The sequence below is a fragment of the Melospiza melodia genome, chromosome 12 (assembly GCF_035770615.1).
Source record: "Melospiza melodia melodia isolate bMelMel2 chromosome 12, bMelMel2.pri, whole genome shotgun sequence".
Taxonomy (NCBI): Eukaryota; Metazoa; Chordata; class Aves; order Passeriformes; family Passerellidae; genus Melospiza; species Melospiza melodia.
The window spans coordinates 12,305,452-12,319,674 of record NC_086205.1 but is presented as its reverse complement, the minus strand read 5'-3'; the positions used below and the strand labels follow the sequence as shown (position 1 = coordinate 12,319,674).

At 39.2% G+C, this 14,223-nt stretch overlaps 1 protein-coding gene across 4 annotated transcripts in view; it reads right to left on the bottom strand.

Moving 5' to 3' along the window:
* Nucleotides 1-14,223, bottom strand: part of NYAP2 (neuronal tyrosine-phosphorylated phosphoinositide-3-kinase adaptor 2) — a 134,806-nt gene that overhangs the window by 29,911 nt on the left and 90,672 nt on the right. For all 4 annotated transcript variants that reach the window (XM_063166823.1, XM_063166821.1, XM_063166820.1 and 1 more), the window contains one exon: nucleotides 4,283-4,492. In XM_063166823.1, coding sequence (XP_063022893.1) covers nucleotides 4,283-4,492 — 210 coding nt within the window. The remainder of the gene's footprint in view (nucleotides 1-4,282; nucleotides 4,493-14,223) is intronic.

Below are 14,223 nucleotides of genomic sequence, written 5' to 3'. Positions count from 1 at the left end.
TTGGGACATGGGGTGTTGTAGGATTTTCTTCAATAATGCACAGTGCTGAAATGCCACAAGATTTTATGGAAATATTTTCAATCAGTTTTTACCAACGTGCTATGGCTTTCTATATTCTCCAGAAGTACAAAAACCCTTCACAATTTTTATTTTTGGATCTTAATGGGAAGAGTTCTTTATCCATCCAAGGAAGCCTTCATTCTGCCTATCCTAATCTTAATTCAAAAAAATGCTCTGGTTGTCACTTACGTTGGAGAAGCTTCTTATCCTGTCACAGTCTCTTCTCTGCACATGAAAAGAGAAATATTGCTTATTTGCTACAGCTGCCAAGAAATGCATTTTGAATTAAACAAGGCAATGTGACAGGCCGGGAGCAATCACATAAAAAAAAAAAAAAAGAAGAAGAAGAAAAAGAAAGCATGTATGCTGGAAAAATACATCACACCAAGTGTCTTCGTAGTGGCCTAAAAAGAGATGAGTAAGCTGAAATACAACTTGAAGTTATGAAACATTATGGTGCAATAAACTATATAGTATTATGCTATCTAAAAAAAGCATTTAGTATTTTGCTATTGGCAGAATCCAGTTAGTGCTAAAATATCACAGCAGCACATCAAACTGAACTGTTTTCACAAGGGGAGCACTGAACCTTTAGAACTCAATGTAACCAGACATCCATAGGTCAAAAGTTTAGCAAGTCTCAAACCCAGGTCAGGTAATGATCAAAACCATGTCTGAAAAGGAACCCCCTGTTTGGGTTTAGGGGATATTTTGCCCAAAAGGAAAAGCTGATAGTGGAATATACTTTGTGTCCTGAAATATGAGTATTTATTTTCTTTGTAAAGCTTTTGTTGTAGGAGTTGGCTGTGTTTGTTTGCTATTTCCTAGCTTCTTTGAAATACAAGTAAATGTTTTGTCTCTTTGTTCAGGTTTTTTGTGTGTGTTTTTCTTACACCTAGGCAATATTTTTACTCCAGCAGAATTGGTGTGATCCCACATCCTGGAGGTCTCACAGCAGGACCATGGGCATTGGTGGGATGTCCTCAGTGTGCAGCTCCCATACTGTTCATCTCATTACAGGTGACAGGCTCTGCTTAGGAGAGCCTGTGAGCAGAGAACATGAATGACAGGTGCAGGCAAGATCTGAGCCTCCTGGGCAGTAATATAAAACTCCAGCATTAAGTTCCTTTCATGTGAAGAATCCTTGTGGTTTAGGAGCACAGTGATACTGCCTGTGAGGAGAAAATGTAGGGGTTTGTGGCACAGACCTGGCTGGCATGAACTGACTTTTTGCTGCTATTCCCTTCTTACAACAATGGAAGCATCTTGTGCCTTGGGCTTTTCAGGCTTTGTCCCATTCCCAAATAGATGAACTTAAAATATTCATTGCTTTTGGAAATCGACGATGATGTCCAGTAATTGCAATGAAGGGTGGGTATTTCCTCCCTTTCTGATTACCTACAATCTTTTCAGATGGAATATGTATGGCTGGCTGAGTGACAAGCTGGTGGCAATTCAAAACCAGGATGCAAGAGAGTTTCTGAGATTTTAAAGGCAGGGCAGTGCCTGTCTCCAGCAGCAGGTGGCAATGCAAAATGCTTCTTTGTTGCTGTTAGGAAAAAAGCAGCAACATTCCAGAAAATACTCTTCAAGTCTCCTGGAGTGAAGTTATACAGATTCTGTATTACAGATTGTGTTTGGCTGTTCATGATAATTGCACTGACTTTCCTAAAAGTCAGCATGCCCTCAAATCACACTGCTTTCCATAAGAAATTATAGGATGCCAAGAAACAGAAAGTGCCCTTGACAAATTCTGTCATAGAACAATCAGGCACTAGAGACAGTGATAACTGTGTGCAGCTGACAGCCCAGGCTCTTTGAACACAATGGACAGAAAGTTCAAAATTCTGTTTGGAGATGGCTCATTCTCCCTTGGATCTTACTGGCAGTTTCAGAGTTGGGGAGAATCCACCAAAAGCCATGGTTCTCACTCAGGTATTTGGCCAGGCCACCTCAGTTCCCAGCTGGAGCAGAGCTGCCTGATGAGTGCCTGTGGGAAATCCATTCACACCCTTTCTCTTTTGCAGCAGAGCAATTCAACTCCATTTAAAAAAATTATTTCAATATTGCCCTAATAAATGCCTGTACCAGTGTGAACTAGGAGGCAGGTACCAAGCTGCAGTGTTTCAAGGACATGTCTACACCAAAAAAAAAAAAAAAAAAAGTAGATTTTTTTTTTTTCCTGTTATCTATGATGTTGCAAAGAGAGTAGCAGCAGTGATGACTGTACTGGGGACTGGCTAGATTTTATTTGAGGCAAATCTAAGTTCTATTTCCTAGTGCAGAATTACTTTATCTCCTTGACTCCAGAAAGCATTTGTATTCATATGAAAGTATTAAATCTCTCTTCTTGCATTCTGTTACAGTTTTAATTTAATTGCAGAGAATGAGCTGTTACAGTTCATGTACAAGTTCATTGAGGAGAGCTGTGTACAGCATTCTCAATGCAGTGCCCCACCAAGCAAAGGTAAAACATGTTGCTCAGGCAACAGCAAGAGACACGGGGGGAAAAAATATTCAGGGCAGATGAGAGGCAATATTCATCAAATGAAATATCATAAATCTGCAGGGAAAGAAAAGTTATAATCAGCTCTCATATTTTAATCATTGAAAGGAATCAAAATTCAGCCAAGAAAATAAAATTTTCCTTTGACAGTCCTAGCAGTGTAAGACAAAGTCATAGTTAACTAAATCAAGGCATGATTCAACAACTATTGCAGTTTGCTGATGCCAAATGGAGACTGAGGCCAACATGTTTTGTCTGCTTTTGGAGATCAGCCAACTCTTTAAAATAAAACTGCTGCAGAAATGTTGGACAGCAGTGTTATATTTTGCTAAGAGCTTACTCTTCAGTTTTAACTTCTTTACTACTCTGGTCCATAGTGTCATCTTGCAGAACTGAAAAGGTTGGTACACATCTTTGGTCTAATTTTCATATGTCCCAGTACTTTGATGTGGTAGCTCAAACCCATCCTTTAACCTGCATTAGCACAGATGATGGTCTAAGACACTGGGGACAGAATTTTTTACCAAAAGCTATGACCTTATCTGGAAAATTCTCACCTTCCAGGAAGCTTTGTAAGAAGAGAAAAGTAAGGAAATGGCAGTAGCACAAAAAAGACCTGTGCTAGAGTCATAAGTTTTTGCAGAAAAGTCACTTTCACTGCACCAGGAAGGACTGTTTGGGGGGTCTGTAGCAAGCAAAGCTGGACTACATGATTGCTGCAAATGACATTTCATATCAGCAAAGACTCTTCAACTTATACACTGAGTTTCAGGTGTCATTTTCAGCAATTCAGGGACAATATGAGTCCCATTTTCACCCAGGGAAGCGATGTTCTGGGTGAGCTGTGAGCATCTCTGCTCACTCAGCAGTGTAAACACTCCTTGCTGCCACTCACTGCCCAGCAGATCTCTCAGGCAGGAATGATTTCTTGTCTGAGCAGCTCATTCCTGCTCTTATACTTACTGAACACTGACCATGAGGCATCAGCACTAGACATGCCAGCTGTCCTTAAAGGGGATATTTCTCACAGTCCAACTAATAAGCAATGAAGTTACTCTTTTATGAGAGCTGTCAGATCTCAAAAGCACCAATACAGTACTGGTGGAAGGGCCATAAATATCTCTTTATATATGTCTATTCATTTATCAGTTCCATTTGTCTTGGTCAATTTGTAAACAAGACTGCATTATAATGCCATGGTTTATGGCAATTTACTATTTAATATGTAAATGTTTTTGAATAATAAAATGAATAGGTGTTTATCTGAGACTTCTGAAATCCATAGTCACTTTTCTAGAAATTTATGTACAAGCAGAAAACAAAGGCTGCCTGTGTCCTGTCACTGTGCCCCTCAGTAAGACGGCCTTGCTTTTGCAAAGTGTATTTTTGTTACTTCATGTGATATATGAACTTATGAACTTCCTGAGGTGCCATCCTAGGAGTGTCTTTGCCTTTTCAATGTCAGGTGGAATCCTTTACTTCTTTTGAAGTAGATGGCTAACGTGCTTACGTGTTGCTATTCCATGCCACCATTCCAGCTGTTCCAGCACAAGCACAGCACAAGCCTTTTTAGTGCACCACTCAATGGGCAGGGCCAAATCTAGAAGATATTTGGAAATCTAAAGAATCTGGATGCTTACTACATCAGTGTACCTTTAGAGACTCTTCAGCTCACAAGGAGATTGATGAGATCTCCCTGTGCCGTGCTTGACGTACCTGAGCTGTTGCCTCCAGCCAGCATGGTTGGGCTGACAGAGGATCTCCCCAGCCTGCTGGACACCATGGGGGGGCCTGGTGTTCCATCCCATTCCTGAGCTTTCCCTGGCTCCCTGCAGGAAGCTGTCCCATGATGTCCTCTCTCTTTGTTTTCCAGCTTTGGTAGTGGTTCAGTGCTGTGGCTTCTGATCTTCAGCTCATCTAGTGGTTCTACAAAATACATAAATGCACATTTCATTATAGAGTAACTGCTAATCATCCACATAATGCAATAATATTTTGCAAAATACTCCATATATATCAATGATAAATCCTTTAAGGGCAGTTTATAGCATGGTTTTACCATCTAGGCCAAAACCCTGTAGTTTACATAGGTTTCAGTATACTTTTTAATTATTTAAAAGCACACACCATGAAGCAGATGGATAAAATGTAACATTTCTGTTACAACTTTCATATGCCAGGAAAATAATTTGGAAAATGGTTCCCTACCAAATTGTGGTTTATTAAAAATTTATACAAATATTTGAAATCTTTTCAGCTGTCATTTCATCAGGAACAAGTTCTTCTTCAGGCACTTTCTAAGGAAGCTCTCTCCTAAGGCAATATTGTGCAAGCAACATATCTGTACTTCTCATAAGCTCTAATAAAAGCACACAATCCACAGAACAAAACAGCACAAATCCATTTTGGGTGTGCCCAGCACCATAACCTATGGAATGAAATTGCAGTTGGTTGGAAAAGCCTTGGAGCCAGAAAATTACTTTCTGTTTGAAACACCACAAGTCAGTGAAAAGAGGAGCAATTCTAAACACAGTTGAATGACTTTTTCAAGTGACGCAGTGATGTCTGCTTTCTTCATGGCTGGTGATTTTCTGTTCTTTTCTCAAGACCTCAATTTCTTGTCTTGCAGGTTGAGCAATGCATGGAGAAAGAATCAATTCCTGCTCTTTCCCATCTGTAGCTATGAAAAATTCACATGGAAAACTAGATACAGAAGAAACATTAGATTGCTCTTTAGTTGTAGGAGCTAATTACTGTGCTACTCAGTTATTCAAAGCTGCTGTTCACCTCATTTTGAAAAAAAAGATCAGTTTGGAATTTTAGATCTCAAACCAAAAGAGATTCTTACACCAGTTCTAGTCACAGAGATTTATTAATCCACTCCCTGCTGTACTTTAATTTCTGTATGTATCTACAGTCTTGGAATCCATATTTGACAGAGATAACAATCTTCCCTTGAACTCTATGTCAAAAACTTTTAGTGGCTTCAAGGGCCTTTGGAAGATTTGAGGGAGCCAAGCAAAGAGAAAATGCCAGGAGCCATTGAGAGGCAGGCGATGCCAGCAGTTCCCTGAGAGGCTGTGCTGAATGGCAGGACAGGATTTATAGTCTGAGCTGCCACTTCCTCTCCCAGTCACCCTCATGGCCAGGAACTGGGACTGTTCAACCACTCAGATGATAAAGTCCCAGAAAAGGACTACATTCAAAGCACTTTGGTTTTTCCAGTCTGCCCCACAGACTGTTTCCTGCGGCACAGCACACAGGGGAAGATGCACTGCTAGACAGCTGTGATGGGCAGAGACCCCTCCTATGCATAACAGTATCAAAATCTCTCCTTGTTTTGGGTTCTTTGCCATTCCAGTGTGCAGATGACCTTAATGAGCAACAACCCTGCCAGCCTGGGGTTTCCTCAATGAAACATCATACAGAAGGCATGTAAAAATATCTAACTGGATATGTGGTGCAAGATGTACTCATTAGTGTATTTTGTTAATTACAATTGGTTAATAGTAAAATTAAATATTGAAGATATCTTACCACAGCCTGCAAGTAGTAACACTGCATGAAAAAATGATTAAACAACCCCGGGCTGGGGTGAACCATAAAATTTACGGATTCTGTAAAATTCATGAGGCAAAGACCTTCAAAACTCAAACTTCTTCCATGAACTTTTAAGTCATCTACTTGCTTTAGTCTACGCAAAAAGACACTGCAGTGAAAATCCAGTGTTTGTTTTTCCCAGTTGGTAACCCCAGTGGGGTACAAGGTTAAATAACAGTCTATATCAATGTAACATGACATCTGCCTTTCAGGGACCTTTGCTAGGAGGTGTCTGTGACACAGATCTGTCTGGGACTGCACAGAGAGACCTGCTAATACAAAGAGCTGTGCAAAGAGAGGGAGAGCCCAAATTATTACCAGGATTAGAACTGTTTCAGTTGACAGCATCGAGCTATCAAAAATACTGATGTGTTTTCTCACATAACAGATGCATGCAATCATATGTGATTTTTTTTCTTCACACCAATAACATTCACTTCTTTAAGATACTACTTATTTGAGAAAAGGAATGAAAAAGAAACAAGTTTCAAAATTCTTTGGAAATGCACACAATCTTCTTTCCCACTAGTACAGGACTGTGCCTAGATTGCCGTTTATTCTTCACAGTAAAATGAAGAGAAAGCCAGAAGACTAGAACATGTTTTTATAAAGTAAGAATTGGGCCCTCCAAGTGCCCTACCAAATTAATGCATCATTCAATAGAGTTGATTTACTATGTCATCCAGCTGCTCCTGGAAATGCTGTGACTACCTTAGTGAGAACCTTCTCTGTGTGTGCCTCACTGACACTACTTGAACACCTCCCCTTGAAATTTCACACACATGCAGTCAGCCCTTGTCACAGTGGAAATGCTAAGAGTGTGTAGCTAAGGATTTATCTACTTCAGTTTACTTAACAGAGAAACATTTGTACTTGTAGCCTGATAAAAAAGATCTGTGCATTCTTAGTTTTTACTGTCAGCTGAAACAAAGCACAGCTTTTGCAACCAGCTGGAAACTATGGAACTATTCAGACTAAATAAAGATTTGGTTTATAGTCTAATTTTTATAAGGTGTAGAAAATCAGTTTTCAGCTGGCTGTCTAGACTTTGTAAATTTACATTCCACTATCCTTTCTTAGGGATTTTCAGTTCACAGTTTATCTCAAAAGTAATAAATCCTAAAAATGAAAAGCAGATTGAAACAGATTATAATGTCGTGTAGCCCATCACAGGGCCTGAGTCATTATTATTTGGTGATTCTTATCAGTAACAATGATACACAGACAGAAAACAACATGTCAGTATTTTCTGTAGTTTTCTGTAATATTACTTTCCAGGTCACTTGCAAATACAGAAAAAAAAATGAAAAAGGAAATTATTGCCTCACTTTTACTCAAATATTTTGGGGAGAAGTTTAGAATAATTTCAGTTTCTTTAATAAATGTCAATGGGAATCATACTGAAACTCAATTAAAATAAATTAAAAAATCACTCTGCTACTTCTTGGACAATTAAAAGAGCACTTCAGTTCCAATGTGCCCAGGACAGCTCCAGAAATGCAGAATGCTCCCATGCCAGCTCTCAGCCCATCCCTGGCCCATTTGTTGACTGTGCCAGCCACTTGGATGTTTTTTATCTTGTCACCTACTCCTTGCTGCAAATGTAGCTCCACAGAGCAAGCCAAGTGGCACAAATGATTGTGTCTCACAGGAGCACATTCCCTGCTCCATGCTTTGGCTCCTGCAGCCTGGCACAAGGCACTGGCAGAGGGCAGAGCACGCCTGCAGTTACCTGTGGGGTGGGGATCTTATCATCCCCTGAAAAGCAAACCAGGACATTTTACACAGAGTAACCCTTTATAAAAGCTTCAGCAGGACTTAAACGGCCACTTTATCCCTATTGATCCCATCCTGAAAACAGGAACTCTTACCAGTCAGATTTATCTGTGTGTACAGAGACACAGCTGAAAGGTAACAGCAGCTGCTGCACAGCTCTTTAAAATATTTTTTTATTTGGGAAGGGCAGAAACATAGGTTGGATCTAGGTTATCTTGTGCTGTTAAAACCTGAATGGTGGGAAATACCAAAGCTCAGTATTATGCTGGGAGCTCACTGAGTTATATGGTGACCACCAGAAAATCCTTTTGCAGTCAAGTACTGCTTTTTGAAAAGCTGAAATTATTATGGAAAGCATCTTTATTGTTCAATAATTCTTCCACCAAAGTGGTACATAAAAATGTAAATTTCAAGAAATAATTCACTGCTTTAAATATTTATGGACACAGTTGGTTAAACTGCCATAAAGGCACTCAAATGTTTCAAGCACTTTCAGCTGTCATGGTATTTCAATATGTAAAGATATGCATTTTTGTATTTATTTCACCTGAATCTCAGACTTTTCCATTTAAAGTATGAGATGCTTAAAATCTCCTATAAACTATATATTTTACAGATAATTGGCATGTACAATCTCCCCTTTAGGAAAAGTGCCCTAATAGCTGTGCGCTAGGCGAGGCTGGCACGTGAGCTGCGGTACAAGAAAACTTGGAAATGCTACAGGAAGTGAAAAACAGAGTCAGTTGTAACTTGCATCTAAGAAAACTGAAATTACAGCTACAGAAAACATCTTAATAAAAAAGCTATCATTCAAATAAGTATGACTCTATGGCCAGTCTGCCACTCTGTTCTTAAATACAAATTAATTTCAGGTCCAGGTGGCCTCTTAGTGCAATGCTAAGTGGTAAATGGCAGAACCTTTATTATTGCTTGGGGTTTGGGGGAAGAAAGAAAAGCCATTGTCTTAAGGAACTTAAAATGAGGATTGCTCTCTGCCATCTCTCTCAGCCGTGAGCTGAAATGTATAAGCTAATCCATACATTATTAATTTATTCCTTTTTTTCCTTTGTGTTTGTTATAAACCTAAATAAATAATATATCACTCTAGGCAGAACTGACATACTGGGGGAGCAAATGGTCTAAAATTCAGCAGTCACATGCAGGTGCAAACAAAGTCATTCAGGATGGGGTTTAGATGTGAGCCAGAGCTCCTGATCTCCTCCAGCCTCAACAGAGCAGCGCTCACCTTGTCTGGCCACAGGGCAGGCACGGCCCTGGCTGAGGGAGCAGCAGCACAGAGCACCCCAAGGGCACAGCTGGAGGGGGGCAGGTGCAGGATGGGACTGCAGCTAGCGCCTGTGTGAGGGTCAGTGCTGCCTGAGACATGGCCAGGCACAGTGTCCCTCCTGTCACAGCTGGCACCAGGGCAGCCTGTGCCTGACTGACCCCTTCCACAGGCACTGCAAGTACAGCAATACTGGGCCTTCCAGAGAGCCCCAGAGTTTCTTCTGTCTGCACCCCAGGGCTTTTTATTTACCTTTACTGCACATTTAAAAATTAGAGCTGCCTTTTAATGGATTTCCTGATGTCCAGTGCTTTGTCTGATCTGCACCGGTGTAAATTTATCCCAACCTCTCCCAAAGAAAAATAACCAGCTATTAATACCACATGCAAGAAGCATGGATAATGCTCAGTGTTTCAACCATTAAAAAAAAAAAAAAGAAAGAGCATCTTATACTGTCAATGAAACCCATATCCTCATCTTTATTAACTATAGTGGTTTGTCAATTCTGACTTCATCTGCTTGCTAATTAAGCAGAAGTTTGCTTTGCATATCAATTTTTAATACCCCTTTTTACAGTTAAGTGAGAGTTGCAGCAGCCAGCTTGTTCAATTAAAAGCAGCTCTGACCTAGTTCCATGCAAAATCAATAGAAAGCCTGAAATTCTCACAAAACATCTAATATTTAGGGAAGACATGGCTGAACTTCTTCTCAGTGTTCATGGAGCATGTTTCTGTGAACAGTTTAGGGCTTTTTTCTTTTTTTAATGTGGTGAAATCCACAGAAGATCACAGTGGTCTGCTACAGACAGCCAAGGGAGGGGAAGAGGGATTGATGAGGAAAATGCATTTAGTTGATTTTCTGTGGCTGTCCCAAACCTGCTAAGTGTGCAATCCTGCTTAGGAAAACAAGACAGGAAAAGAAAAAGTAACAATACAACTAACTGAAGACTAATGAAAGAAGGGATAGATTTATAGAAAAACATTTATAGCATAGATTTATCAATCAAGGCTTCAGAATAAAAATATTCAATGAAAACAATGGAATTTATAATCTGGTTGAAAAAATAGAATGGAATCCCTTAAGTTCCAATAAACTTCAGCTGTTGGCATTAGTCCCTTTAAAGACAAATTTTTAAAAATTCACCATTATAAGACCCATTCAACATTATTTGATGCCATATAGTTAGAGGAAAAATCCTCATGTATATTGATTGAAATAAAGGAAAACTTGTAAACTTGTTTTTACTATTAAATAAGGAGAGACATTTTTTATCCCTAGAAGTGTTCAAAAAATGTGTGGATATGGCACTTGAGGACATGACTGAATGTTGAATATGGTGGTGGTGGTGGTGCTGGGCTGACAGCTGTAACTCTCTTAGAGGTCTCTTCCACCCTTAATTCTGTGATTCTATGATTGATCCAAGGTGATCATATTTTGGCATTTATTACAGAAATGATGACAATCACCTGTTTCAAACAAGGCCATCATTATTTCTTAATTATTCACTCTGTGCTTGATCTTTTAATTGTGCCTGTTCTGCTGCAAATCATATCACAGCTCCATCATGTGACCAAAGAGGCCACATCTGGAAGATATGCACTGTAGAGATGTGCTACTAAAGCAAATAAAAGCTGTGTCCTGGGACTCAACATTACATCAAATGGCAGTCTATTAACAAGTTTTCTACTTAATTCACACTACTCACAAAATCACTGCTCTAATTTTTTTTATAATTTTCCTTTCTGACCTTAGAATGCTGGAAATTGCTGACTTGGATCTAGGAAAACCTTAACAGAAGCCTTTGTCTTCTGGTACCTTTTTGGGCAAAAAACCTAATTACAACAAGTCAAAGGGAATTCTGTTATTGCCTTCAACAGAGCAAGGGTTTTCCTTGCACCAGTTATTAGCTGATTCATGTGAATGTATGGAATAGCTGATTATGGAGAGCTGCAAACATTTCTCTTACAAGTTTGTGAACTCAGATCTGCTGATAATCCAGGCTGTGCTTTCAATTAAAAAAATAAATGTGTGCACAAACATTTCATACCCACAGTTTGGTATGAACAAGGTCTATGACTGTTTGCAGCAGATAGGATTTAATTAGGAGAAGGAAGGAGGCTGAAGAGTCTGAGTGTGGCAGGCTTGTGAAACTTTGGTTTCACTGCCATGAGCCTTGGGCTAATTAGCAACACACATTGCACATAAGCACAGACTGTCATGCCCACCCTAAACTCCATAATGATCAAAGAAAACTCTGTTAATGAAACCTGTAATGAAAGGTGGCCCAACAGTTACCTGGCACTTGATTTGAAAGGATGGTGCCTACTCTCACTTAAAGGCTTTCCTTCTCAGCCCCATTCATTTCCCCTCTCACTCATTCTGTTATTCAAGTTATTGAAATACACCCTTGATCTTTGAATGAGGACACAATGGTTTTATGGGTCCTGCACACAACCCAGCACAGTATGGCAAGAAATCATAAGGCAAGAGTGAGCCAAAAGAGCTGAAGTATAGAGACATTTCAAGAAAAATGTTCTGTAGAAAGTTCATGACCTTATGTTTCAAAGCTTCACTTCAAAAACATCAATCTTTCAAGGAAGTCCTGACTATATGAAACTTGTCAACACTCTTCTGTCAACTTTTATGCTGAAAAACAGCCTTTGAACTCTTTCAGGAGTTTGAATGTAAGGTTTTTCCATTTTCTGAACACTTTAATGTCTTCTAAAGAGTATGTTTTTATCCAGGTTCAGTAGTAAATGTTAGTCAGAAAATGAAGATATAGTAAAGGATATAGATTGTGGAAACTGGGGACAGAAACTCCTTTTGTATGTGCACATAAAGATATCAATTTCAAAGTTGAAGTGAAAATGAATTGTTTCCTGGCTATTTTGTCTAGGGTTTAACTAGCTGTATGAAAAATATTTTCATTAATGCATTTCTCTTTATTTTCTTCATTGATGAATTTAAAAATTTGCCTTTCATTATTAGAGCAGACATGCCAATTGCAGAGCTCTTCTTTCATCTATTATGTTACCTATAGGAGAGGATCTTGACACTTCCTGAACACTGACTTCATCTGAATTTTGCTCTCTCTTACAGAGCCAGGCACAAGCACCTAATGCTGCTGTGCAGCCTCTGTGCCTGGCTCTAGGTCAGGATCCCAAGCAATTTTTGCTCTACAAGTAAATGCTTAAGATTCCTCTCAGTTTCAGAATGAAACCTTTGTGTCATTCTGGCTTTCTATGTATTTTATCAGAATTAATTATTTTAGGCCCTCCCCACTTTCTAATTAGAGGTTTGATTTTGTGAACCTGGTTTTATTCTTGCTAGAAAAGCAACTGTGGAGCCATGCCAGCACAGACTTCCGATATTGAGGAAATAAGTAGAATTGCAGATGGTCTTGTAACAGCTCTGGCTGATGTCTGTGCTTGCAAGGCCTCACAATTATTGCCTTCACAACTGTGCAGAGCAGCTACTGTGGCTGGCACAATGCTGTGTCTGTGTTACAGCACATGCAAACTACACACAAATCACACAAACATTGCTGGAGCAGTAAACTAGCTACAGATTTCCTGGAAGAAGGTACTTTTTGAGTAATGAATTCAAATTCACACACAAAAATAAAGTAATTGCCATCTTCAGTAAAATTAAACACACAGCTTCTCTCTTTCAGATGAGTAGTTACAAGAACAATGGTTCTCCTTACTCATTCTTCAATGCCAGATAAAGTGCTAATTGCATGTTACTGTTTTAACAATAAAATAATTATTAGGAATGGATAATTCTATTCAAAAGAGTGAAAGGAACGTGAACCTTCACATCAAATTGAATGTAAAGGAACCTGATTCTTTAATATGCATGATTATCCTCACAATTATTTCCTCAGTGTTCCTGTACTTTGCACCTTATCTATACCTAGCATGTTTGTACACCCCAGCAATTTCATCGTTTGATATTTGAATCACTTACATGTATAACCTAAATAAAACCATTTCTAACACTTACATTTTTCTTATTACTGATAGTCTTGGAAGGTTGAGAGAAAATTTCAGGGGAAGCACATCTACCTCTCCTCATTAAGAGCCCAAGACCCTTTATCAGAATATTATCTCTTCTCCTGGGCAACTAATGAAAGCAAATGAGGAAATGGCCTCAAACTGGACCAGGGGAACTTTGGGTGGACATCACGAAGAACTTTTTCATTGAGAGAGTTGTCAAACATTGGAACAGACTGCCCAGAGAAGTGAGGGAGTCACCATCCCTGGAAGAGCTCAATAAATGACAGTCTATGGTTTGTATAGCAAGGTGGTGTTTGGTCACAGGTTGGACCCCATCTTGAGGGTCTTTCCCAACCTCAGTGATTCTATGGGTAGATCAGAGAATACACTGACAAAAATGCGCAACATAACGTGCTCATTCACTACTCAATGTTTATATTATTCACTGCAATATTCTAGAAGCCAAAGTACAGAGTGGTCTTGCAAGGAACAGCAGCCTGGGACAAAGAGAGGACTCTCTTGTCATAATTTATAATGGGATCCCCTGAAGTAGATCTTCAGGGACCTTTGGATTGGGTCTTTAAGGATGGGGTTTAAAAAATGAACTTTTTCAAGCAGGAACCAAATCAGTCGTGCCAAAAAAGTGTGTCCTTTTAAAATGGATATAAAACCACTCAGGCCCAGATATTGCCAGTGTTTGTTACACAGTTTAGTAAGGTAAAATAATTTTAAGAAATATAGAGAGGAGAAATAACAGTCAGAAATATCAGATTTTACTCCCCACAAAGTTCCCACCATCTTCTCTTAAATCACAGAAGTTCTACAGCTGTGTCACTGTAAGAACAGATAAAGCATTTAATTAAACCTTTTCCCTTGTAAAGATGCAATAACAGCAGCTCAAGAAACCATTGAATCAGTTTTCAGATAATATGCTGGTGTGCAAGAGTATTTAATTTAACAGTGACCTCAAGCAGCTATGATGCAGATATTCCAGTTAA